The sequence below is a fragment of the Podarcis melisellensis genome (genome assembly GCF_964234715.1).
Source record: "Podarcis melisellensis genome assembly, chromosome: Z".
In the NCBI taxonomy this organism is placed as follows: domain Eukaryota; kingdom Metazoa; phylum Chordata; class Lepidosauria; order Squamata; family Lacertidae; genus Podarcis; species Podarcis melisellensis.
The window spans coordinates 46,731,135-46,759,080 of NC_138547.1; the positions used below are offsets into that span (position 1 = coordinate 46,731,135).

General features: G+C 47.9%; 1 protein-coding gene across 1 annotated transcript; it reads left to right on the forward strand.

Annotated features, from left to right (window-relative positions):
* Positions 1-389: 389 nt before the first annotated feature.
* FOXO4 (forkhead box O4) lies at positions 390-27,946 on the forward strand. The gene is made up of 3 exons (XM_081896232.1): positions 390-1,085; positions 17,356-18,590; positions 24,586-27,946. Exons 1-2 carry the CDS (start codon positions 621-623, stop codon positions 18,571-18,573), a joined length of 1,683 nt encoding a protein of 560 aa, XP_081752358.1. The 5' UTR covers positions 390-620; the 3' UTR covers positions 18,574-18,590; positions 24,586-27,946.

The following is a 27,946-nucleotide window of genomic DNA, read 5'->3' on the forward strand; positions in this document are numbered from 1 at the left end:
GCAGGCAAAGAGGGGAGTAGCAGCCGCTGGACACACCAGCCAAAGGAGTGGGAGCGCAGCGCCGCCTAGCACGGCGCACTTGTTTTGGATGAAGCGGATTGGTTGGTTGCTTATGTAACGCCGGCACGGTGGGGCGGGGGGGGAGGAGGAGGAGGGAGACAGAGGGTAAGCGAGAAGTTGGAACTCTGGGATTTGTAGTCCGCATGGTCTCCCTCCTTCCTCGAAAGAAAGTCTCGCGCTTGGCCTGACGGGAAACCGCGTCCCGCTTCGAGACGCTTCCCCCCCCGCCCGCCGTCGCCTCGCTTGGGGGACTACGGCTCCCAAGGTGCACCGGGTGCGCACGCGCGGGCTCATTTCCAACTCCCCCCGCCCCTCTCCCCGTCTGTGATAAACAGTGCCGCTGAGGCGCCTGCTCTCGTGGCGGAGCGCTCAGTTCTGAGCGAGAATCGGCGGCGAGCGGGAGGGCCCTCAGGGCGGGCGGTACCACCGAGAGATCGAGATCGAGGCGCGGGCAAAGCCGCCGCTGGGGCCGCGCCACCTTCGGGCGAGGACCGGGGGAGATCGCCGCGCGGGTGATGTGGCGGCGCTGAGGGCGGCCGGAGACCCGGAGCGTCGCCATCATGGCGGAGCCGGCGGGGAGCCCCTCAGCGGCGGAGTCTCCCTCGGTGGCGGCGGCTTTGGACCCGGAGTTCCCCCCTCAGAGCCGGCCGCGATCTTGCACTTGGCCGCTGCCCCGGCCGGAGCTGGCGGCGGCCGACACGGAGCCCGGGGCAGCGCCCGGCAGCGGGCTGGGGAGCCCTGAGGAGCCGGCCGGGGTGGCGGCGGCCGGGGCGGCAGCGGCCGCGGCGCCGGGAAGCGGCGGCGGGTCCGGCGGAGCGCGGAAGAGCGGCGGCGGCGGCGGGGGGTCGGGCGGCGGGGCGCGTCGCAACGCCTGGGGCAGCCAGTCTTACGCGGACCTCATCAGCCAAGCCATCGAGAGCGCCCCGGACAAGCGCCTGACGCTGGCGCAGATCTACGAGTGGATGGTCCGCTCCGTGCCTTACTTCCGCGACAAGGGCGACAGCAACAGCTCCGCCGGATGGAAGGTGAGTCCCCGGGGTGGCGAGGGGGCAAGAAGTGGCTTCGTGGGGAAAGGGAGACAGCAGAAAACCAGCCGACAATAACAAAGCAAGAGAACACGCCGCGGGGTTGATTCGGTTTGTTATCCACCTACGCCGCTTTACATTCGTAAAACAGCTTACAAACAGAAGACAGCAACAGCACAATGTGCCCGTCTAAGTTACTGCACACGGAGTAAACCCATCGGAATCAGCTAACCCAAATTGAGCCGTACCCAGTTATTTCGGTGGGGCTGATCGGGAGTGGGGGTGGCATATTAGATGCAAGCCTATATCCATGCCGCTTTCCATTCGCATGAATTGCAAAGTGGCTAGCAAAGAGAAAACAACAACAGCATAATGTGCCCCACTAAGTTACTCCACTTGATATAAACCCATCGGAATCAGCGGGCCGAAATTGAGTCGTTCCCAGTTATTTTGGTGGGTTTGAACTGGAGTGGAGCTGGCATATTGGATGTGATCCTGTAATTTGGGCAGTTCTGCTTAGTAAGGCCACAAGAGCGTGTGCAGGATCTTAAGTTTTCTCCCGAACCCATCCAGCGAAGTGGTGAACAAAGCATTTGGGCTCTCTCGACCCTGCCACCTTCCTTCTCCAGTTTGCTTTGTTCACCATCTAGCCCAGGGGTAAGCAAACTTTTCCAGCAGGGAGCCGGTCCACTGTCCCTCACACCTTGTGGGGGCCCGGACTATATTTTGGGGGGAGAAATGAACATATTCCTATGCCCCGCAAATAACCCAGAGATGCATTTTAAATAAAAGCACACATTCTACTCATGTAAAAACACCAGGCAGGCCCCACAAATAACCCAGAGATGCATTTTAAATAAAAGAACACGTTGTACTCCGGCTGCCAGCCGGATTGTGAAGGCAATTTGCCTTAGTTTGCCTACCCATGATTTAGCCTGCTGAACAATTCTGAGGAGCTTCAGTGCCTATGTGATGTTTTTGCCATTCCAAATAATAGCAAATGGTTCAAATTTTGATTTTGGATACTTTTCTTATGGTCCATTGTGGCTACATTTTATGCACATGGATGATAGTGTTCCTGTGGTGTGCTTAAGAGTGCTGCCTCCTGTGCTCTTGTTTCAGGAGCTATTGCAACATTCCTGTAAGGTAGGCCAGAATTATCTTTCCTGTCTTGCACAGATGGAAGATTGAGTGAGTGTTGTTGACCACTGAGTATGGTGAAAGGGAGATTGAAGCTGACTGCTTCCTGATTGTTTGTTGCTAAGCTACTGTACATGGAGCTATGACACTTCTAACTTTCCTTCCTTATCTCTCTTTCCACATCCCCCAACATCCCTGTGTTTATTCTTATATACTACATTTCCAAGCCATTTTTCTGCCAGGGCACCCAAAGGCATATAGTAGCATGTGGTCTAAAACACAAATACAGAATGCAAATACAGGAGGAGAAAAGAATACCTTTTCTTGGCAGGGTTTCTGTATCATCCTGAACCAACATTTTAATGCTTGGCAGATTATGCTTCCACCTTGCTTTACCAGCAACATCTTGACTTTGTGGCTTTTCATAATAAAAGTTTTAGGATACTGCCCCTTTGCTTTTAGAATTTTTTTGAGACCAAAGACCTCAACAGGTGACACTTTTTCTTGACAGAGTTGCTGTGCCAATGTTAAAGGCACTTGAAAGAATTAAAAGGTGGAGACATCAGGGGATTGGGCACTGTCAGATTTTTACATGGAACCGTGTATAGCAGAGATTTTCAACTTTTTTGAGTCCATGGCTCCCTTGACCAGCTACATTCTTTCTACGGCTCCCCTCTGGGGAAACATGTTCTGGGTCTCAGAAGCCCAGTTATGTCACACCCTCCCTCGTAGAGTGTTCCCTCAGGCTTCTCTCCTCTCCCCTCTCCCTAGGAGTTCTTGGGGCTGCTGCCGCCTCCACCCCTGGTCTCTGAGCCCCATTCGCCTCTGGAGCTTGTAGCCAGGGCTGCTGCAACAAACAGCCACACAAGCCTTTGGAAGGTTGAGACGCAAGAGGGCATCAGAGGAGGGAGAGAAGAAAAGAGGGACAGAGGCCAGTGTTGCCTGTGGCGCCCTGGCTATCATTCAAGGCACCCCAGGGGGCCACGGTACACTGGTTGAGAACCACAGGTGCATAGTATTGCGCTGGCACTGGGATTATTAGTCAGCCTGCAAGCCAATTTCCAGTGCCAGCTAGGGAGGCATGGGAAAAGCATTCATCTCTTGCACAGAACATGAATGCGGAGTGTTGGAGAGAGAGGATAGTAAATAAACCTTGTCCGTACAAAGGAGGCTGCTTCCTCTTGCGACCAATTGTGGTAGGGACTTTGGAGCTCCTAGATTTTAACTCTTCTGCAGTTTTTGATCCACATGGAGAGGCTGCTGGATTTGACTTGGTGTATTTCTACATGTGCTAGTAATGTTGACTTCTACAGGGTGGCTCTCTGAACAAAGGGGTGGATTGGTTCAGTCTCCTTTTTCCTGTGTCCCAACACTGGCCTGATTACTGTGTGATGTCCCAGATACCCATAGTTTAGCTAAATTCCAAGGGCAAACAGTTAACAGAGGATAGCCCTTTCTGAAGCTGTCATCTGTGCTGGATTAGGGAAATCTTGTTGCCAGAAATTGGGAGGATGATAGTAAAAACGCTGTCTTTAGGGACTGAAAATATTCTGGAAATGTTCTCTCATCCTCCCCCCACCTCCTTCCTGTACATACCGTATTTACTCAAAGCTAATGCTCACCTTTTTTGGCCAAATTATATTGCAAAAAATACAGTGCGCATTAGATTCGATGGCACATTTACATTCTCCAGCAAATCTTTTTTGTTTCAAGGTTTTGAAAATTGAGGTGCGCATTAGATTCAATGCTGCATTAGACTTGAGTAAATATGGTAGCTGATGTCTTTTAGACAGGAATTTGGGGAGATGGGGAGAAGGAATTCCAGCTTTGTTCTGTTCCATACAATTTTCTCTTATATGAATTTCTTTAAATAATCTGTTAGTCCAGACATGCCTTCTTCATCCTGGTGCCCTCCAGATGTTTTGGGTTATGTTTCCCATCGGCCTGACCATGCTTCCTAAGGCAGATGAAAGTTGTACCCAGAGGGCAGCAGGTTGGGCAAAGGTGGTCTAGAATGACTCGTTTTACCTAGGCAAACGTTGCCTTGGATCAGCCTAAATATTTATCTGGGCCAGCAGTGCCTCTGATAGTATCTAATAAAGGGTAGTGAGCAAATATTAGGAGATGGACTTGGGGGGGTTTCACAGCTGACTACTTCCCCACCCATGTGTGTCTTTTCCTTCTTCCCTCCAGTGTGACCCTTAAGTTCACTTTGTTTCAGCACTTCCAAGAAAGGCCACTCCCTGCCCCCTTTGTAAATGTTCTCAGAGATTTCTTGGAAAGGCACGAGCTCGATCTGGAACTCTAGGCCAAGCTGCTGTGGAAGACCAAGTGTCACTTGAATAGTTTTCAATACTGGGCTTCAGTTCTTTGTCACCCAGCTGCGTTGATACTCAGTATAAATAACTCCTTCATAGCATGCATTCCTGGCTCACACAACCCTTCCTTCAGAACAAGAACTCCGGGCAGAGAGGGAACATGCATGCTCTGTGCTGAGGAAGTTCAGTAAGGCTGAAAAGGCACTTAGAACGACCACTCTTTCTTTCAGATATGAGCCTTATTTGTCCTAAAAATGGGAAATCTCTGTATTAAAGGGAGTTGGCTCCTTTAGCGGCTTCATATGAGGTAGCTGTCCCGCTCTCGCAGGCCTATTCAGAATCCCAGAATAGCACCACATGCCAGAACGATCTACTCCTTGCAAGCTCGCGTTTAAAGTACAGTGGTACCTTGGGTTACATACGCTTCAGGTTACATATGCTTCAGGTTACACACTCTGCTAACCCAGAAATAGTGCTTCAGGTTAAGAACTTTGCTTCATGATAAGAAACGAAATCGTGCTCCGGCGGCGCAGCGGCAGCAGCAGGAGGCCCCATTAGCTAAAGTGGTGCTTCAGGTTAAGAACAGTTTTAAGTTAAGTACAGACCTCCGGAACAAATTAAGTACTTAACCCGAGGTACCACTGTAGTAACAAAAAATACTCTTTTGCTTTTGAAGCACATGGACTTTCTTTGATTTCGGAGTTAATTTCCCCTCTTTTGCAAATACAGACAACTACCCTGTAGTTTATTCTGTGGTGCAGAAGCTTGCCTGAGGATGTCCCATAGGCTTCAAGGCTCAGCTTGAACTTGGTTACCTGTGTTCATATCTATCCAACTGGCTGCCTTTTGTTTCTTTAGTCAATTCTCATTGTCCTCCACCCCCTCAAACCCCGTCCACCAAGTAAATGAAGATGTTCTGTTAGTGAAAGATGAATTAACAACAGTCCTACAAGCAGACACTGAACAATTTCTTCCTGTCCTTTATTCTGCAGGATTCCCTTGTATGGATAGACAGTTAATGAAAGGTTTTGTTCTAAAGCAGTTGAAACACATGTTTTGGCAGTGAGAACTGTTTTGAGCTGTCACTTATGCCAGGCATCTCCCTTACAGGTGTCAGGAATATGGTTAAAGTCCCTTTCCCAGTGCTTATGCTTTTAGCACGGGAGGCACAAGGATTTGCCAACAATATTGTGCCTTAATATTTATTTATTTTCTATCTTTAGAGAAGCATTCTGTATCATGCCAGTGAATCTGAGCACTGTAGTTAGGCCTGAGCAACATAGACTATAAAATTAATCCCACCCAATCGACTAGAATGTGGTCTAACTCCCCCCCCCCCTTAAATCCATCTCAACTAAAAGAAAATACTGTAGATTCCGGCGTATTAGGTGACTGGGCAGCTTCCTCCCGGCGTGGAGCCCGCCGCCCACTGCTGCTGCCCAGCAAAGCTGTTGCCGCTGCAGCAGTGGGGGGTGGGCTCCATGTTGGGAGGAAGCTCCCAGCGAAGCTGGCTTAGCATCACTGGGCAGCTTTGTCGGGCAGCTTCCTCCTGGTGCAGAGCGGATCCCGCCACCACACTGCAGCCATACCCGGCGTATAAGATGACCCCCGACTTTTTAACCTCTTTTCCGGGGTTAAAAAGTCATCTTATGTGCCAGAATCTATGGTAACTCACCCTGAAACTCATTTACCAATGGTACCTAACACCAGGTAAACTAGGGCTGAGATGCCCAGGATCCTCACCAAAATGCCGGAGAGGCTGCACCTCCATAGGCACATATCTTCACATGTTGTGGGAATGTCCCAAAGTCCAACCAGTCATACAAGAACACCAGTCATACTAGAAATATGCAAAATAAATAAGTAGGTATTAGAAGTCACCCCAGAACTGGCCTTATGCAACATCGTCCAAGTTTAAAATGCCCACTCACATTATGCAGAGCTCATAACCCACCTAATCTCAGCAGCCAGAAGCCTCATAGCTAGACACTGGAGAGATCTGTGAGGAGTAAACATGAGCCAATGGTATCAAACAGTATGGGAAACTATGGGAAACGGCCTCACTAGGAAAGCTAACCAATAAACTGAAACTGACATTGGGATAAATAGAAGAAGACGTTCTCACTCCAGTATGGTTCCCCTTCATCACATACACAGCCCAACAAGAATCTACCAACAGTGTACAAAACATTCTGGCTAACGACCAAAAAATCCACCCTCTCTCACACATAAGCAACTCTCACTATAGCCAACCAAAGACAACCAACCAAACTCTAGGCTACCCCCAACCTCTCTCACCACCAAGGAAACATAAGTGAACTGAAAGAGAACCCACACAAGTGACGCTGACACAAAACCCCACATATACACTAAGTAAAGAAAATAAGCATTACCACCTGACCCCACCCCTCTCACCATCCCCTCCCTCTTTCCTGTTCTTTTCTTACCAACCTTATTCTGCATGCAACACTCATGTCTCACAACAAATGCAACTGATCTGTAGAAAATGCAACTTGAGAAAAGAGACAATGCACATATTTTTTAAACTAAAATCTTCAATAATTTATTTTTTTTAGGGGAAGGATGTTATAGCATTCATGTATGTCTGTAGACTCTTGTGCAATTTTCTTGATGAATCATGAAGCATTTTAAATCTTTTTGCCTTTGAATGCTGATTGGGTAAAGCTATACTTTGTATCTGTTAAATGGAAGCAAAACATTTCTATTGGTTTCATAGTAGGACTGTTAAAAGATTGGCATAAGATACCAGATTCTGCCCCAATCTTATAGAAACTTTTATAGGTTTGCTTATTGCACCCGCTACTGTCTCTTTCAGGAAACTGCCTTAAGGATCCCTACACTTGACTGACTGAGCTCAGGCAAGATGGGATTGGCAAGTCCAAATTAATAAGGACAAGGGGGAAATTAGTAAGTAGTTAGGCTGCATAAATTTCAGGGTAATGGTTTATTGGTTATCCCCACTCACTGTGGCTGTCTTCACTCTTGTAGAGTCACCTGCCTCTATCAGAGTGCAGGCTTATAAGCTTACAGGGGAAAGTGGCTTTCTTTTAGAATGGAAACCCACAGATGTAGCAAAGAGAACAGTACAGTCATACCTCGGGTTGAAGTTGCTTCAGGTTGAGTGTTTTCAGGTTGTGCTCCGTGGCAACTCAGAAGTAACAGAACGCGTTACTTCTGGGTTTCGCTGCTCGTGCATGCGCAGATGGTCAAAATGATGTCATGCGTAGAAGCGGCGAATTACAACACACGCAGACGCGGGTTGCGTTCTGCTCTGGATGCGAACGGGGCTCCGGAACGGATCCCGTTCATATCCAGAGGTACCACTGTACTGTACTCTGAAAAAATGGTATGTGAGAATCACCATGCACCAGAAATCATCAAAGTTGATTTCCTCTACTTAGCTTGGACATCCTCCTTGTAAACCCAGTGTGTTTCTTCATTTGCAAGGCACATATTGGGGAATGCCAAGAAAGGCACTTCCAGTTTTTCATTGATCAGAGGCTGTTCTTGTGTGCTGCTTTATGCCGGTGTGGATAGCTGTTTGCTTGGCTTCTTTCTGTGTATGGAATGTTATGACTTGTATCATTCCCAAAACAAGATGATTTAAGTAGAGGATTTGGACATAATTCTCTTGGGTAGGTAAGCACCAAAGAGGTAAACTATACTTTGAGCACTGCTTCATATTAAATGTTGATGTTCAGGAGTAGGTGTGGTACATTGGAAAGGGTTCTCCAGCAACACCTGGGCTTGTCTGACTCAAACAGTTCTGTTGAAGCTTTGCAAAAGTTATGTTTTTGATATGCAAGTTACATGCATATTGGTGGGCCCAGCCTACAAGCATCTCACTTACAGTGCATGCCAGCTGGCAGATGAGATGGGTGATGAATGGAAATACAATGTATTAGAAAAAGATGAGGTGGCAAGCACAGTAGCACAATCCTATCCCAGTAATATCTTTGGGCATCTTTGCTAGGGAACCCACAGAGAGTATCTGCTCTGAGGTGTTGTCAGCCATGCCTATTCCTGAGTGAACTCTAGATTAAAAGCAGGGTGTGCTTAACTGAACAAGGACGGAACAGGACAAACATGCCCCACCCCAGAGCCATTTGGGTGCAGAGTCCCAGAGGGCACTTTCCCACTCCCTCCTCACATTGCTTGCTCTTCATAACACAAGCTGAATTGTCTTGGAAAACCTTGGTGCTGTTTCTGCCAGTTTTTGAAAGAAGCTGTTTTCCCTGAAGAGAGCATGTGTAGAGGTTGGCCTGCAGCTGTACTGAGCCCCAGAATAACTGCTTCCAGGTGCTTATACTGTGCCACCAGTTGTCCATATGAAGTGACTCTCCACCCACTATCTTTTGGCTTTTGTGCCTCTTGTCCATAAGATTTGATTTTGGGTTAAACATTCTACAGAACATGTTGTGCACAGCCCCAACTTTTTACTCCCTTCCTGGCTGTGAAAGGAGAACTTAACTGGCACTAGGATCTTTGTATGAAAAGATAGAAGATTTGCCTATGAGCTTTGTGTGGTGTGTCCTAGGTTTAGGTAAACTAACTTATTTGCAACTTGGGAACTTTAGTGCTTTGCATTATTTAGGGTTAGTGTTGGAGGAAGGGAGGAAGAGCAGTGTTCTTGTGCTTTTAACAGTTGTGGCAGGCAGAATGTCAGCAGGTTAAGCTTGTTCTAGTACGGAAATACTAGGAGCTTAGTTAGCATAACTTTTGATGACCTCCTTCTTTGCAGCCCTCAGTAGTATGGAGGTCAGAATCCCACTGTAAGGTAGAATAATCACTTGAGGGAGGGAGGCTTGTGCTCTGCGATGTTGTGAGTTGGAGAAATTTCAGTTGCAGGCTTGTGTACTATACTTACAGATATAGGAAGAACGTGTCTGCTAGATCAGGCCTAAGGCCGATGTAGTCCAGCATCCTGTTCTTGTAGTGACCAACCAGATTCTTTTGGGGAACCCACAAGCAATACCTGAGTGCAACAGCCACTCTCTTCCTATATTCCCTAGCAAGTGGCATTCAGAGGCATCCTGGCCATGACAGCTTTGAGGGAAATAACCTACTGTTACTGTGGTAACAACTTTGTCAAGTTCTTCCTCAAGCTTCACTTTTTTCTGCGAAGCCTTTCTTCCCCAAGTCTTGTCTAACAACTGCAAAGCTAGCTAACTGCACTTACCCATTGTCATCTGCTGCCCTTGCCTTCTTCCACTGCTCCCCTTTCTGTGTTAGACTTTAGATTGTAAGGATCTCATTTGCTATCAAACATCACCTACATTCAGTGGCGGAACTTCATGCTCCACCGGGGGTGAGTGTGTGGAGAGCAGGCGGGGTGGGACTGGCATGCATCCCGGGGGCGTGGCACACTACCTGTGGGGGTGTGGTGCCCAGCGCAGGGCAGGGGGCAGCTGCGATGGCACCCCACCGGGATCATGCTGCCAGGGTGGTGCGCTCCCCCCGCACTCCTCTTCCTCTGCCAGTGCCTACATTAGCACTCTGTTAAAAAGTAGGTAGCTGTGAGGTAAGGGATGCTTTCTAAGGCTGAAATTCTTCTAGCTGCATTGGAGAGAGTGCAAGCTGCTTCTTTGGCATGGAGGTAGGGCTTGCCATTTGATATGGGAGGTGCCTTTCATTCCTTCCAGGAAAGTCGATGAGTATTTGGCACATCAAACTTTATTTGAAAACATCATTTTCTGTCTGTCCTGGTGAGGACATTTTGCCAAATTCCTCACACATTTGAGGAGTTCCAAACAGGTACTAGCACCCTTGCATTTAAGAACCACACCAGAGGTTCCTGAAAAACAGTCAATATGTGCTGTCAAAATAGTATTTGCTTTAAGATGGCTGATGTGTGAGGCCTTTATTGGTTTTTCCTCTGCCCCTCATCATCACAGAACTTAGAATCACAGAATTGTAGAGCTGGAAGAGGCCCTGAGGCTCATCTAGTCCAACCTCTGCAATGCAGGAATATGCAGCTGTCCCATATGGGGATTGAACCTGCAACGTTGGCATTATCAGCACCATGCTCTAACCAGCTGAGCTATCCAGGTTGATGTCATAAAATATATTTATAATTCAGAAAGTTTGAATTAGGGTTGGGTGAGGGGAGAGTTGAGGGTCAGCAGAGACTGAGCATTAATAATAAGAGCTTGTTCAAGACAGTTACCCCATTAAAACTGTACTATTAATTACATTTCGGTACAAATAATAATAATAATAATAATTTATGTATACCCTGCCCATCTGGCTGAGTTTCCCCAGCCACTCTGGGCGGCTTCTAATCGAGTGTTAAAAACAATACAGCATTTTCAAATTAGAACAAAGGGTGGGGAAAGTATTTTCAAATTTGGTGCTTGATCAAGTAACTGAGATACTGTTGCCTCCCCCCTTCTCACACTCAAAGAACCACTTACCACAGGGGTCAGCAAACCTTTTCACCAGGGGGCTGGCCCACTGTCACTCAGACTTTGTGGGGGGGGGCGGACTATATTTTGAAAAATATAAATACCCTGCAAGCCGGTCCCACAGCTGGCTCTGGACCTGGAGGAGGAACGCACTCTGCATGCGCTCAGAAGCGTGTCTTGCGCCGCCCGCCCACCGCTGTTGTTGACAAGCAGCAGCTGCTCCATTGGCCTTGGAGCTCCCAGGTGGCGTGCACCACGTGCTGCAGCCCGTCATCCAAGGCCAGGGGGGTGGCAGGCTGGGCAGGCAGCGTGCAGCGCGCCCTCCAGCTGCTCCAGTGCGGCTGCTGAGTGTGCCACCTGCAGCAGCGCCGAGCCGGATGCCAGGCATGGGGCCAGCAGGCGCACCAAGCTCTGGCTGAAGCCCTGTGACGTGCCCGTCACGATGCACATGGCATGGCCCAAAACTGCCACCTGCCTGTCGGCCTCTCCATCCATGGCTGCGCTGGGTTTACCTCAGCGAACTTCCTGCAGCCAATCCAAAGCTGCGCCAGCATCACCGCTTGTCCAGAGGCATCCACGGCTTTGGATTGGCTGCAGGAGCTTTCTGCAGCCAATCCAAAGTCGTGCCAGCGTCGCAGAAGTCAGTCCCTGCGCGGCGAGGCATCCGCGGCTTCTTTTCAAGGAAATGCTGCGCCATGCCAGTTTAGCTCAGTGCGGCGACTGACCGAGCGGGCATCAGGGTCCACGGGCTGGATTTAGGAGCCTGGTGGGCTGCAACTGGCCCCCGGGCCATAGTTTGCCGACCCCTGACTTACTATAAATGATCAGGAAGGCTTTGTGTTTGGTATGGTATTTGATTTCCTTAATCGATCAGTTATATTGCTATATTTGTTTTTGAACACACACACACTCACATATATGGGGTATATAGATTTTGCGCAACTCTGTCCAGATTTTTTTGTTTGACCCCCTCAGGACTCCTCTTGTGTTTTACTTGCTGGCTTTTGTTTTCTTCTACTTTGGGTCCTGATGTCTCTTAATGACTAGATTTAGCTATTATTGTAGAAGCCAAGTATGATAAGTCTGTTGCACCAGAAGAGCACTGTGCTGAAACTGGGTTTTTTAAAACCCTATAAAACCATAAGTAGCTCCTGCTCACTATAATTTTACAGACAGTCTCCTTCCATGTATTCCATGACAACCAGCAATTAGAATGAAATTGGATTGCCCTATTAGTAGCTTCATGAAACACACATGTACTGTGTCCAAATGGCAAGGGTATAATAGCAAGAGGCATTCAAGGTGGCTGTTCTTCCCTCTGAACTCTTGCTGAAACATGGACTTTTTTGTTTTGCAAAGAGGATATATGGGTAGCCTGGGATTAAACCAGTAGGAAGGTATTTAAATTGATTGTGTCACTCTGATGTATTTTATCTCTTTCAAAAACAAGTGGATTATCTGCTCCGCCACACAGAGCCTTGGAGGTGTAGTGGAGTGCTTGGACTGTAAATCTAGATACACGTAATAGAAAGCGCTTCTCACTAGTATTCTCAGCAAAATGTAGAAAAACCAAGCCTACCTAGGAACGCCCTGTGGTGGCTTGTTTTTGTGAATGTTCAGACAGCCTTTGCGTGTGGTTGAAAGTGCTGTTGGAATCACTTTGTCACAGAGCAATAGAGTAGGGGGAAAGTGAGTGTTGGAAACATGTTCACTAACTGGGAGCCTGCAAACCCTCAATTTGCGTTAAATACCATTTAGCTAGAAACATAGTTGAGTCTAGTCATGTGATAGTTCCAAGCTTTTTATCTTTTCGCCAAGTTTGCTTTGGGTATTCCAAAGATTGCTTGCTCCATAATAATAAGAATATAATGATAATAATAAATAATACAGTGGTCCCTCTGGATGCAAACGGGATCCGTTCTGGAGCCCCGTTTGCATCCTAAAGCGAATGCAACCTGCGTCTGCGCGGGTTGCAATATGCCGCTTCCGCGCATGCGCGTGATGTCATTTTGAGCACCTGCACATACGTGAGCGGCGAAATCTGAAAGTAACGCATTCCGTTACTTCCGGGTCACCGCAGAGCATAACCTGAAAATGCTCAAACTGAAGCATATTTAACCTGAGGTGTGACTGTAATAATAATCCTTTATTTCATCTGTAGTTTCAGGACTAGTATGGTAATTCTAAACTGAGCAACCCTTAAACTCTGGATTTTTAGAGAACTTTGTGTTGGGCTTCTACCTTAACTGCCTCCTGGATATTCTTACTGGGGTGACTGTGACTAAGTCACTGGGTTGCCTGAGGCACAGTCTAGTGCTGAGGGGACATTGCTTGGTGGTAGAGCATTGCTTTGCATGCAGAAACCCCCAGGACCAGTCTCCAGATAGAACAGGAAATGACTGTTGTCTGAAACCCCAGAAAGTTGTTGCCAATCAGTATAGACAGTAATGAGCTAGACGAACCCAAGGGTAGCTTTCCATGTTCCAGCCGTCTGTGCTGTCATGCCTTAGTTTCTGAACTTATTAAAACCAACACACTAAAATTGTGTACACACTGTACATTGTGTACAGTATTATCTTCATCAGAGAAGCTAAGGCAGGGGTCAGCAAACTTTTTCAGCAGGGGGCTGGTCCACTGTCCCTCAGACCTTGTGGGGAGCTGGACTATATTTTGGAGAAAAAAAAAGAATGAATTCCTATGCCCCACAAATAACCCAGAGGCGCATTGTAAATAAAAGGACACATTCTACTCATATAAAAACACCAGGCAGGCCCCACAAATAACCCAGAGCTAAGGTATGGGTAGGCAAACTAAGCCCCAGGGGCCAGATCTGACCCAATCGCCTTCTAAATCCAGCCCGTGGACAGTCGAGGAATCAGCGTGTTTTTACATGAATAGAATGTGCGCTTATATTTAAAAGCATCTCTGGGTTATTTGTGGGGCATAGGAATTCGTTCATTTCCCCCCAAAAAATATAGTCCGCCCCCCCACAAGTTCTGAGGGACAGTGGACTGGCCCTCTGCTGAAAAAGTTTGCTGACCCCTGAGCTAAGGCTTGATAGTTTTCATCCTGTAGTTCCAGAACATTTCTGCTGTTGGGCCGAGGACATCTCTTGACGCAAGGCTTAGCACACTGTGGTTCTGTCTGAGGAGGCCCGTTACCCAGAAACAAAACCTTACTACTATTCCTAGGAAGTTACATGCTGTTCTAAACCTCTTGGTTTCAAGTCACTCTGAAGCATGTGGAGCCAAAGTCTTGTGGTTATGCAATTAAACTGCAGTCGTTCCTTTTGGGGAGGGAGGGTGGCTCCTGTTGGTCAGCTGGTTGACTCACTCCCTGTGGGGCGGGGCTGTGCGGCAACTTGCAGCTTGTAAACCACTGGGAGGGAAAATAATTATTCCATTCTAAATCAATGGCAGCTATGGCACGACTATGGGGTGGTGGTGGGTTTTTTCTTATTTGCAAAAGCTGCAGAAGAGATATTTGGAAGCCAGAGACTGCCAGGCCATAGTTATCAACTTTTCCCTTTTCTTGCGAGGAATCCTGTTCAGAATAAGGGAATTTCCCTTTAAAAAAGAGAAACGTTGACAGCTGTGCTCCAGGCTGGTGTAGCTGTTTGCAAAGGCTTTGAAAACAGCATTGTGTATTGGAATACACAAACGTCTGGTGGTGTAGGCACAGTTGGGGTTAATGGACAGTTCATGGAATTGCTTATGCTGTCACTAAGTCAATGATCCAGCATGCTTCCCAGTTTGGAAGAGAAATCAGTATTTTCAGGGTTCACCCTTGCGCCAAAAGAGGCCTAGGTCAGTTGAAATTGAGGACTTGTGTTCTAATGGCCCCAGCTGGGCTATCTTCTATTTCACTTGGGCTTGATGGGGAAAGTAAGCTATGGGGATAGTTCTCTGAATATTCCACACAACTGGAGTTGGAATCTTCCATTGTTAATGCCTTCTTGGAATTTGATCTGATATCAGCCGAGATGGCCACCCAGAAGAGACGGGAATGTGGCACAACACAGAGATTGGGTTGGCAGCTGATTCCCTTGGCAGTCAAAAGCTGGTGATTGCAAATCAGTTGGGAGTAGGAAGCAGCGTTAGAAACTCAGATAAATAAACTAGGTGCCAAATGGCTTCTTAAACCAAGGTTGCAATCACCAAAATGGAATGTCTAGTTGCCATATTGGGGCTCTAAAGTAAAATTTTTCAAATGATGGACTGTCTGTGATTGATTCTCAGTTAAACATCTGGCTGGTTCAGATGTTTGAGCTTTGAGAACTTAAAGAAGAAAAGTCACTTGATTCGGGCACAGTCCACATATATATTGGCCTATTCCAACCTCTCTTTTTTTAAAGGTAACTGCTCCTGCTCAGGCTGCACAGAAAAAGCAATTTGGTTCCAGAAATTTATTCTGATAGTGCAGATAAAATATAACTGACATAATTCAACAGGATGGGGTATTAGGGTGTGAAAGCAGTCCAGATCCAATGATCCCCAGATGGTGGAGGTGCCATCCTGGTGCCATCGTGGTGCCCAGGCATCTTCACTTGGTCACAAGTGGTTGGAAGCCTGATGCAAAATGCACCTGGCGCCTGGCTAATTTTGAACACTGGTAGGATGGCAAAGGATGTAGAGGGGGACTTACATGCAGAGGATTGAAAGAACAACTTTTAATGTAAATGTATTATTGCAATTTTTATAATAAAGGAAAACATTCAAATTGTTTGAAGAAAATAGGATAAAATATAAAAGAAGGAAATAAAAAGGGAAGGGGGAAAAAAAGAATAAGGAGCATACAAACATAAAATGCATATTCATGTTCTCAAATGTTCTTTGCACTCAAGTAAATGATTACAGTTTCATTTCAATGAATTTGTAAAGACATTAGAAATTATCCTAAAGTATCCCTCAGTAACGGGAACGCGGGTGGCGCTGTGGGTAAAAGCCTTAGCACCTAGGGCTTGCCGATCGAAAGGTCGGCGGTTCGAATTCCCGCGGCGGGGTGCGCTCCTGTTGCTCGGTCCCAGCGCCTGCCAACCTAGCGGTTCGAAAGCACCCTCGGGTGCAAGTAGATAAATAGGGACCGCTTACCAGCGGGAAGGTAAACGGCGTTTCCGTGTGCGGCTCTGGCTCGCCAGAGCAGCGATGTCACGCTGGCCACGTGACCCGGAAGTGTCTTCAGACAGCGCTGGCCCCTGGCCTCTTGAGTGAGATGGGCGCACAACCCCAGAGTCTGGCAAGACTGGCCCGTACGGGCAGGGGTACCTTTACCTTTACCTTATCCCTCAGTAACAATGCTCAGGTCAATGGTAGTCTTCAATCACGTTACATTTGCGGCACATAAGAAAGAAAGGAAAAGCAACTTTCCTGGAAAGTGCCTTTTTTGTTGGTTGGATTACATCTCTGTCTCATTTGTTTAGATAGTTTTTCCATGAGGGCAGCTGTGAAAGGACAACTCACTGCATGACTGTTGGCTCACTGCTGTACCCTGCTTCCTGGATATTCCTGGATATTTATGTTGGTTTGAATTTCCCAAGCAGAAGTTCCCAAGCATCTTTGGTTACAGTGGGAAAGGCAAATTGTCTTTGCTGTCACCTTAGTCTCTCATGCCAGTCTTAAAATGCTGGGTGCAGGTTTTTTTCTAGATTGGTGTAGAAAAAAAGGCATGTTCATGGACTTTGATGCCAAGCAATGCCTCTTCCTTTTTGTTTTTTTGCTAAAGTCTATGTTGAGCAAGGACACAGAACCTGTGACAACTTCCCCTTCCCCCAGATCTTGTTGGTCTTGAATGCCCATCACTCATAAACCAACATGACCAGTGGCCCAGGGTGATGGGAGTTACAGACCTGAAATTCAGTGTGGGGCTTCATGAGAGAGGGCATTCTCAGTCCAGGCTCCTCTATTATGGAATCTGCCTCCCCCCACCCCAAACAAGGCTGGCACCCACTACTATGCATTTTGTGAGTTTACCCAGGCCTTTGGATTAATTATTGCTGCTGATTTGCTTTGAATGTTAACTCTTTTCATTCTTCATTCATTCATTCATTCATTCATTCATTCGTGTGTTATGGTGCTTAATGTAACTCTCTGGGATGCACATTTTTTAAAAACAAAGAGTGGGCTATACATAGTTTAAGTACATAAATTAAATATGGGGGTGAGAGTAAAAGATTGTCCATATCTGCTTGAGAGAGGAGAATGGTCTAATGCAGGGTTTCCCAAACTTGGATCTCAAGTTGTTTTTTGACTATAGCTCCCATTATCCCTAGCTAGCAGGACCAGTGGTCAGGGATGATGGGAGTTGGAGTCCTAAAGCAGCTGGAGACCCTGGTCTAATGGGCTGTATGGGAATGATGCTAACACACTGCCCTTTCCCACTTCCTTCCAGAACTCCATCAGACACAACCTCTCCCTGCATAGCAAGTTCATTAAAGTACACAACGAGGCTACAGGGAAGAGCTCTTGGTGGATGCTGAATCCAGAAGGCGGCAAGAGTGGAAAGGCCCCACGGAGGAGAGCGGCCTCCATGGACAACAGCAGCAAGCTGGTCAAGCCCAGAGGAAAAGCCCCCAGGAAGAAGGCAGCCATGCCAGTGGCCCCAGAATCTACTGCCGACAGCCCAGGCTCCCAGTACTCCAAGTGGCCTGGCAGCCCTTCTTCCAGAAGCAACGAGGACTCTGATGTGTGGACCAGCATCCGGCCTCGGACCAGCTCCAATGCCAGCACCATCAGTGCAAGGCTTTCCCCCATCCTAACTGAGCCAGATGACCTTGGAGACGAGGCGCTCCTTCCATCCCTTGTCTACTCCAGCGCATCTAGCAGTGTCCCACCCACAGTGACAGAGGAGCTGGAACTCATTGACGGCCTGAATCTGATGTCATCAAGCTCATCCTTGCTGTCAACTCAGCAGCCTTCTCCAGGTGGTCTGGCACAGAGGAATCCCAGTTTCTCCTTGCGAAGCCAGAGCTCAGCTGCTCAGGCGTCGTCATTTGGCAGCTCCCTCTTCAACCCTGTTGATATCTCTCTGCACAGCTCTGCCAGCCACTTCTCTGGCCCACAGACCCTGGAAGCCCTCCTGACATCCAACTCACCACCACCCAGTGATGTGATGATGACACAGGTAGATCCGATCCTCCCACAGAGCGGAGGCAGGTTGAACAGCCAGACTTTTCTGCTTCTGGGGGAGCAGTCCTCCAAAAACAGGATGAGGCCAGTTAACCCATTAAGAAAGCCTCCGGAGCAGCAGCTGGAGTCCGTTGGCACTGCTTCCTTGCCGACTGCATTTTCAATGGCATCTCCTCAGAATACAGTCAGCCTGTCAGCTTTGAAGGCACCGGGCTCCACACAGCCTGCCCAGGCGGTCCAGCTGGGCACCCAGCCATTTCTGTCTGCAGCTACATTTGCCCCCTGTGGAGGCAATCAGGACAGATTGCCCAATGATTTGGACGATATGTACATGGAAAACCTTGAATGTGATGTGGATTACATAATCAACACTGACCTCATGGATGGAGAAGGCCTGGACTTCAATTTTGAACCCATTCCATCTGCTCCCAGCTATCCCAACACGTCACAGGCCTCCAACCATACCTGGGTACCCAGTTAACTTCAGGATTGACAAAGGTAGGTGGATGTATGCAACACATACTTCTCCAGCCTGGTGCCCTCCAGATGTTTTGCACTACAACTCCAATCCCTGCTCTTTCCTATTTCAGATTGTCACAGGCTCTGAAAAGTCACAGTGGTGAGGGTTACCCCTACTATCAGGAGTGAGCCAGTAGTAAATCACATGAAATAAGTGAAGTTAACTCTTTATTAGAAAAACAGGATCTGCACGGGAGTGTCAGGCCTAATGAGCATTAGCAAGTTTTCTTTGGTTGCAGAGACTGAAGGTCCCTCCTTCCCACAGCTGCCTAATTCCTCTCCTCGCCCAGGTTTCCCCAAGCAATCTGTGCCTGCACCTGCATGGCACTAATTTACTGCCTCGGCCCATTATACCTGAAGGAGCATCTCCACCCCCATTGTTCAGCCTGGACACTGAGGTGCCTCCTCCAACAGTCTTCTGTTGGTTCCCTTACTGTGAGAAGTGAAGTTACAGGGAACCAGGCAGATGTCAAGGAGATAAAGAACTACATAACTTTTAGAAGACCTCTGAAGGCAGCCCTGTATAGGGAAGTTTTTCGTTTGATATTTTACTATGTTTTATATATGTTGTAGGGACACAGGTGGTGCTGTGGTCTAAACCACAGAGCCTAGGGCTTGCTGATCAGAAGGTTGGCATTTCGAAACCCCATGATGGCATGAGCTCCCGTTGCTCGGTCTCTGCTGCTGCCAACCTAGCAGTTCAAAAGCACGTCAAAGTGCAAGTAGATAAATAGGTACCGCTCCAGCGGGAAGGTAAACGGCGTTTCCATGTGCTGCTCTGGTTTGCCAGAAGCGGCTTAGTCATGCTGGCCACATGACCCGGAAGCTGTTTGTGGACAAACGCCGGCTCCCTCGGCCTATAGAGCAAGATGAGCGCGCAACCCCAGAGTCGTCCGCGACTGTTACATTTACCTTTATATATGTTGTAAGCCTCCCAGAGTGACTGTGGAAACTCAGCCAGATGGGTGGGGGTTACAAATAATAAAATTATTATTATTATTATTATTATTATTATTATTATTAAAAAAAATATTTCTCCTCCACCCTCTTCATGCCTCTCCGGGTTCTGGGAGACTGGGGCGGGGGGAGGTTGCCACAGCAAGAAGGGGAAACAGACACCCATGCCTCTTCACCAGCCTGACTCATCTCTGCTGCTTGGCTTCCCTCAACCCACTCTCCTGCTTCAGCTTCAGCTTCTGCCTCTGAGTCTGGACTGCTCTCTGCCACAGACTCTCCCAGTTCTCTAAGCCTGTTACCTCTTCAGCTTCCAGCACCTCCTTTTCCCCATCTTCTCCCTCTCATCGCCATCCCACACCAATTCCTGGCTCTGAGGCTTTTACCATTGGAAGTTCTCCGGCTGGTTCTGCCCACCATTCCTCTGCATCCAATCAGTTCCTGACACCTACACAGGGCTGAAAAATAATTCAGGTATTGAGGTGCTGAATCAGAATCTCCAGCTTTGGTTTAATCCCACCAGCTGTTCTGCCATAAAGTGATTGCATGGTCAAGCTAACAAACCGTTAGAAAGTGTGAGGAACACAAGGAGTATGATATAAGAATTCTCCATTCCATCCATCTCAGCATCTTTTTGATCTTGGTGCTGCTGTTAATATGGGCGGCACTAGCTATGACATTAAATTAATTTATTACATTGAATGTGTGCATTCTTGAAATACATAAAACCTAAACAGCCATTGAGGGGACCCATGAGAAGAATTTGGTCTAGACTAGAGCAGGGGTGGGGACGCAGGTGGCACTCTGGTCTAAACCACAGAGCCTCTTGGGCTTGCTGATCAGAAGGTTGGCAGGTTGAATCCCCATGACAGGGTGAGCTCCTGTTGCTCGGTCCCAGCTTCTGCCAACCTAGCAGTTCGAAAGCACGTCAAAAGGGGCAAGTAGATAAATATGTACCACTCCGTCGGGAAGGCAGATGGCATTTCCATGCGCTGCTCTGGTTTCGCCAGAAGCAGCTTAGTCATGCTGGCCACCTGACCCAGAAGAACTGTCTATGGACAAACGCCGGCTCCTTCGGCCTGTAAAATGGGATGAGCACCGCAACCCCAGAGTCGTCTGCGACTGGACCTAATGGTCAGGGGTCCTCTACCTTTTAGCGCAGGGATAGTCAACCTTTTTATACCTACCACCCACTAATGCATCTTTCTTGATGGTAAAATTTCCTTACTGCCCACCAGTCCTCGATGGAAGGAGGATTCAGTTTGTGCCATAGAACCCCCTACCACCCATCTAGAATCCTGAAACACCCACTAGTGGGCGGTAGGGATCAGGTTGACAACCCCTAGTCTAGAGGGTGGGGGCCTGGAATGGATCCAACAAGAGTTTTCCTGCTAAATAAAAAGGCAGCAGAGGGGAGTTCTTAGGTTCATAGCAGTGGGGATGCTTAACCCCCCCCCCCAGTGCAGGGGGACCCACACAGCAATTATTCATATTTTTCAAAATAAATTTAATAAATGAATACTAAACACAATACTGTAATTCATTTAAAATCATGTGTTTGGCCCCCTTCTCCCCCAAGTATTTGCCCTAGATTTTGTGAAGTGAAAGCTTGTCCAGTATTATGGAAGCAAGTTGTCCCTTTGTAAATGTGTGATTCAGATTCTGGGAGGGTTGAGAGTGGGCAAATTATTATTTTATTGGATTTCTTACCCACCCTTCACCATGAGGTGCCAGGGTGAGTCACAACAATTTTAAAATATGACATTGAAACCACTTCAGATGGATTACAGTCATGGGAATAAGGTGGCCCTAAAATATATATCTTAGGTGTCAAAGGCCAGGGTACTGGGGAGTGTATTTAGGATCTGACAAAAAGTACATAATGAATGTGCCAGACACACTTCTGTGAGGAGGGTATTTCACAACTTAGGGGTTGCCACAGTGGATGCCCTTTCCTGTGTTGCCCTCCACCAACTTCTGAGGTCACCTTCCTTCGCCACCACCTCATGCAAATGTCTTTAGACAGGGTTGTGACCTGTTAGATGGTGGTTTATTGTGCCTAGCTCTAAACCTGTTTTAATGTCACTGGGGCTACAGCATAAACAGCAGCAACAGGCACCCAGATGGTTGGGTCAAAGATGCCTCTATTCTAGCAAAGCATTTGGCCTCCCAGGTTTCTTGTGTTCAGAGCATTGTCCTCCATCCTGAGACACAATGAGGTTGTAGAGCAGGTGTGGGGAACCTGCGGCCCTCCAGGTGATGGTGATTCCACTGCCCATCAATACCATCCAACATGGCCCATGGGTTAGATATGATGAGAGTTGTAGCCCAATAACATCTGGAGGGCCACAGGTTCCACACTCCTGACATAGAGTAGAAATGTGCCCCAAACTCTCCTTTCCTTCTCGGTTATAGACAGGAGTCTTTGCCTAAGAATGAGTTCCTAATCATGTTGGCAAAACTGAGCCGAATTGTGTATGGCAGGTGTTGGGAGCAGGATTTCCTAAAATGCTTATGCCCTCTGTACAGCACAATAAATCCTGCTTCTTCCTCAAAAGGAGGGCGATATATGGGTATTATGGAGTTCTTCCCTGCTGGCTATTTTCCTTATGCCTTCTAAGTTATTGCTGGCCCCATTCTTGTAGCCAGGTATTTTTATGTGTGACAGTACTTACCAGTATGGAGTGCTGGCACCTCTTCTTTTGCTGCCCATGGCAGCCACTTTGTGTGGGCACCCTGCAGCACGTTTTTTTGGTGTTTTATTTAGAAAAAGAGCAAACCAATAAAGTCATCAGTAAAAGCTGTTAGCAACAAATATTTAAAACATTCAAACACCATTGACATAAACAATAAAAAGAAAACAGAATAAAGCATTATGCATGTCTGGGTAGGCTTGCATTACCTAACAAAAATGCTTTAAGCAGGTGCTGAAAAAAGCTCCCTGATGTCTGTAGGCAGGGAGTTCCAAGGCCACCCACCTGCCATATGGCATCAGACAATTCAAAGTTACAGCCACAGGAGCAGACACTGGCTTATTGCCAATCTTAGTACTGTAGTCCCACAGTGCTATGATTGGGAGAAGCGTTTCTGCTAGCTTTTCAGTGACAAAAAGCTGCTGCTAAGGCTTATATCCAATCTTATCACCACAGACCTAAGACTGGAGATAACCTTATTGGATCTCCGCACTGTGATGCTACGCGCTAAGATTCAAGAGCTCCCTTATCTCCACTCTTGGCACTTAGGATGTAGGTAAAAGGTAAAGGGACCCCTGACCATTAGGTCCAGTCGCGGACAACTCTGGGGTTGCGGTGCTCATCTCGCTTTATTGGCTGAGGGAGCCGGCGTACAGCTTCCGGGTCATGTGGCCAGCAGGACTAAGCCGCTTCTGGCGAAACACAACAGCACACGGAAACGCCGTTTACCTTCCTGCTGGAGCGGTACCTCTTTATCTACTTCCACTGTGACGTGCTTTTGAACTGCTAGGTTGGCAGGAGCAGGGACCAAGCAACGGGAGCTCACCCTGTCATGGGGATTCGAACCGCCGACCTTCTGATCGGCAAGTCCTAGACTCAGTGGTTTAACCCACAGTGCCAGCTGTGTCCCATTTCTCCACTCTTGGCACTTAGGATGTAGATCAGATAATAAATCTCCACTATGCATGTAAAGTGACTGCCAGCTGGGCATCATTTGCCCAAAAGGGCCTTGTGGGCCAAATTCAATGGTCTGGCAGTCCTAATTATTCATGCAGGCTGGACACCACCAACTGTGGCAAAGATGGAAACTGACCAATTAAGAAATGCTTTTATTTAAGGGTCAGCCAATTGTGGACAAGCACATAAAAAAATACTTTGCCTTCAAAAGTGTGCCATGTGTGGCCTAAAATAAAAAAGGAGTCAACTTTTGTAAAGAACTTGTGAAGTTGTCTTTTCAGATTCATTGGAGAAAATCCACTATTTTCTACTCAGAATGGCTGCAGTTTTCCAGGATAAGACAGAACTCTTTCCCAGCTGTGCTGCCTGAGAATTCTTTACCTGGAGGTGCCAGGGAATGAGCCAGGGCCTAATGCACTCCATGCATTCAGTGAGCTATCATTTCGCAAGGGCCCCTTTCTATACTTCTCTGCCTGATCACCTGGATGCAGTTACTACCACAGGCAGTAAGGTGACTGACAGGCTGTTTGTAGACTCAGAACAGTAACTTCTCTGTAGCATTGCTTTCACAGATTTAGTTCCTGCTTCTGTCTTCAAGACAGTACTGCTAGCAAACCATTTCACATGTTTGATTCTGTTTCATACTTATTTTTGAGGATGACCAGGACATGGCAGAGAAGATGAGTTAATCCTCTCCCCCTCCCTCCTGGCCCAAAACTAGGGTAACCAGAAGTGTACGATACGTGTGGCCATATGACAGATGTGATGGGCAGCTGTGAGCTGTTGCTCTGTCTCACACCATCCCTCATCCCTTCCTTGAGTTCTGCTGAACTCTGATTTCTATTGCCATGTGCAGATAAAAGGGTTGCTTTGGATAGAAGGTGCTGATGGGCAGGAGGGTGCATATATGGAAGAAGGAGACTTCAGGGAAGTTGGAACAGAAATGATACTGACGGCAGAATGAGCCTACGTAACAGGATGCATTTGAGGTCTTGAACCAAGAGGTGAAAAGAGTCTGGGCTTCCAAGAGGTTGTAGTAATTACACAATGCACAATCCCTGGGGCTTTGGGGCTAGAAGCAATCTGACAGTTGTGGATTAATATGAAGCCTCTGTTGGGGGTAGATTAACCTACATTTGCCTGGTGTGGGAGTCTTGAAGCTCGCAAACCTCTGTGGATTCAGGCTTTGGCTCTAAACTGGGAATCAGACCTTCAGAAATGGAGGTGCTCAAGGAACAGTGATACTAAATATCTGGAAACCGGAGTTCCCTCATGGCTGGATGTTTCTTACTCTGTTGTGTGTATTTTCTGTTGTACATCCATGCGCAGTAGTGCACTAAGCATCTTCTCTCTCCCCCCTCCCCCCACAGTGCCCTTCTGGTCCTGGAGTTATTGCACTCCCAGAGGAGTCTGGAATGCAAGGAGACCTGGTGTCCGTCTTACTGTTCTGCAAACCAGCTGGAAGCAAGGGCAAAGCAAACGGCAACTGGAAGAGAGAGATCCTGTTAAGTGCCACATCTTTTCCTGAGCCTACTGTTAAGCCCTGCAAGCCCCATCCAGGAGCCCGAGAAGAGGCCCAGGAAGTGCTCCACCCATGGCCAAAGACACTTCCTGCCCTTCATAAGCATTCTCCGGATTGATGGGGTTTTGGCCTGGCCGCGATAGGTCAGAGAGCTGTCTGAAGGGGGAGGGCATTGAGCTGGCATCACCCCTCCAGCTAATCTCCGCCTCAACTCCCCTTTGACTTGACACCCTGTGGATGGGGTGAGAAGATGGTCTGTGAATCATGTGGCTGTCTGAGTTGAGAAGTCCCTCCCCTCTTGAGCACTTCCCTTGTTCCTTTTCTGATGGGAGCAGGTGGTGGTGGTGGTGGAGGAGGAGGAGGAGGCTGAGGGAAGTAAAGTTGCCCTGTTTGGGGTGGTGGTGGTGGGAAGCTGTAGAACTCATTATTGACTGTGCACCTGGCCTACAGGTGCCTTCTGGAAGTTAAGGCCCGGTCTGACCTTGTGAAGCCCTCACCTATGTGTTCTTGGGCAGCACTTCCCTGAAACAATGGCTCCCCCAAAGCAGGCAAGCAGGTGCTAAAAGCTGTTGCTAAGAAACCAAAATGACTTCTCTTTGGGTTCGTTTCTGGGCTGTTTTGTGTTGCAGCTGAGAAATGGAAAACCCATATCTGGCCTTAACCAGAGCCCTGATCTGCATTTTCCCTTTTTCTAGTCCAGAAGGGCATTTTTCTACAGATGAACTATTTTGGAGGTTGCTTTTTCTTCTCCTCCCCCTGACATGGGCAGAAGGCAGGGCTTTCTGTGGCAGCCTTCAAACTGTATTATTTGTGTCTCTGTATTATGAGTGCCTTTCCTTCCCTCAGAGATGGCACTACTGGCAGTAGCTGTTGCTTTTCAAAACTGCATCAAGAACAATGTGGCAACTCCTTGGGTGCATTTGCTGGGAGGTGGGAATGGGAATGGGGAGAGAAGGGCACGGAAGCAGCTTTGTTCTTTGGAACTGGGGCAGGTGGTGGAGTTGCACGTTATAGATAATTACCTGCAAAGCTAGCAGCAGATTAAATAGAAGCTTTTGTAAACCTTGGCGCGGGGTTGGGAAGAACTGTCTATATTTTAATGCAGAATCCTATGACATTATTGGCTAAAAGTGCAGCCTGTTTTCTTGCAGCTTTACACCTTTTGATACCAGACAAAACACTAAAGCACACAAGGCCCAGGGATGGGTGTGAAGATGGGATTATGGGACAGCTACCCTGCTGGGGGGAGGATGGGGAGGGGTCCTCCTTTCAACCTTGTGCTTTTCAGTAGCTAATTATGAATTGCCAGCAGGACATGTTGGGGTCCTCTAAGCCTTAGAATAGCTGGGTCACAGCTGCCACTGCAGATGCCTTTTGAGCCCTTGCCCACTTTGTGTAGAGCCCTGGCAGAGCAGTGGCTGGCTCAGGCCCACCTCTGCTGAGCAACTGTGACGGCCTTGGGTGGGTTGCCTGCTGTGAGCTTTCGCTGTTAAGCTTGGGAGGCAGAACAAATAAAATAACACCTAGGATTCTGAGGGTTGGGGGACCACTTTATTGCCATGAGAAAAGTACCTTGAGGAACCAGGGAAACTCTAGAGGAGATCTGGTAGCTCCTTGGATAGATGGGAGAATTAAGGGTGTCAGAAATGGGGACCGTGGGTGGATTCCTGTCTGGTATGGGCCCGCTCAGGAAAGGGGCGATATTTGCAGGCTATCCTTTCTGCCCTGGGGATGATATGTTTGGAGTCTCACTTGAGCTACTGTAGGTGGGTGGGAGCAGGTGAGGCTTCAGCCCCCTGAAGCACTCTCAGGAAGGGCAAACAGCACAAGCCTTCTCTTCAGCCACTTACTTTCTAAAAAACTTTCCTCAGAGACTTCCTTAGGTTAACAAAGGTCCTTTGTGGTTAGCACAAGGCAAAGGGTGTGTTCTGAAGCACATGGGCAGAATATGTCAGCTAGGGAGGCATGACTTGAGGAAGTACCCAGGCTCCCCCTGCTTGCAGCAGCAGCCCTGGTCCTTGGTAGCACGCTCTTGCCGTTTCCTGCTGTGACCTCCAAGCGAGTCACACTAGGTGTTTGCAGGTTCAGCCCAGGCCCTGTCACCTCCCCTAGCTTAGAATGGCACTCCTGTCCTCTCCCAGCACACATGTAGAGCAGTTCCCTGACAGCTATTGCTGTAGTAGTAAGCCTACCTTTAAAAATGAGGGAAGCCAGCAGAGTTGAGCAGCAAGTGCTACGCAGTGGCAGGAACTAACCTGCTTCTGAGCCAGGGTTGCTCAGGGAAGTCCCCTGCCTCACTTTGCATGGCAGGCCTCAGCCAGGTTGGGCCCAGGGAAGAAGCATAAGTAACATGAACATCTTCTAACTTAGAGTTGGTTAATTGTGTAAGAACCGCCACTGCTCTGCTTCACTTCTATGCCTAAGGTGGGCTACATCAAAGCCTTAGGGCCGTTCACACTAAAAAAGGGGTCAGTTGGTGATCTAAAGTACATGAAGGATGAACTGATCTGCATTAAGCAATTGTGAGCAGCCTCCCAGAACCCCTTGCTTCTTGTTGCCTTTTCCTCCCCAGCTGCTTCAGAGGACTCTGAGTAGGAAGGTGGGGCTGGTTTTGGTGCCTCAGAATAATTAAAAATGAAGGCAACAGAGTGTGGTGCAGTGGTAGAATGCACTCCTCTTTGATGATCTTGGGCTCCTGCTAAGTTAGCTTGTCAAACAGTCAGCGGGGGAAGCTTTGGTGATTTGGGAGCAGCAGGGTGGAAGCTACATGTTGGATATTTGTGCGTCTCTCAGGGTGGGCTGTTGAGGCCTCTTCTCCCCAGAAGTAATATCTAGACACAGCAGGTGACCTTCGGCTGGCCTCTTTCCAGGACAGACCTGTGGACTCCATGGGCAAAGAGGCCCATGCTGTGTGTCTGTTCTCCTTGGACTGCTCTGGTACAGTTGATGGCTTGGGGAGAAGCTGGTTCAAAACAGGCTTTACCCTGTTTCTCCTGAGGATGTGATCCCTCATGCTAATGCTCTATTTTGCTTTTGTCCCTTTTGTAACCCGCTTTGAGGATTTTTCTACAATCAAGCGGTATATAAATTTTATGAAATAAATCATAAATAAATTGTAGCAATACAGTCTCTACCAGCGATCCCCCCCAAACTGTGTGGAATGTGCTGGAGGTCAAAACGTGACAAATAAATATCTATAATCTCTATTA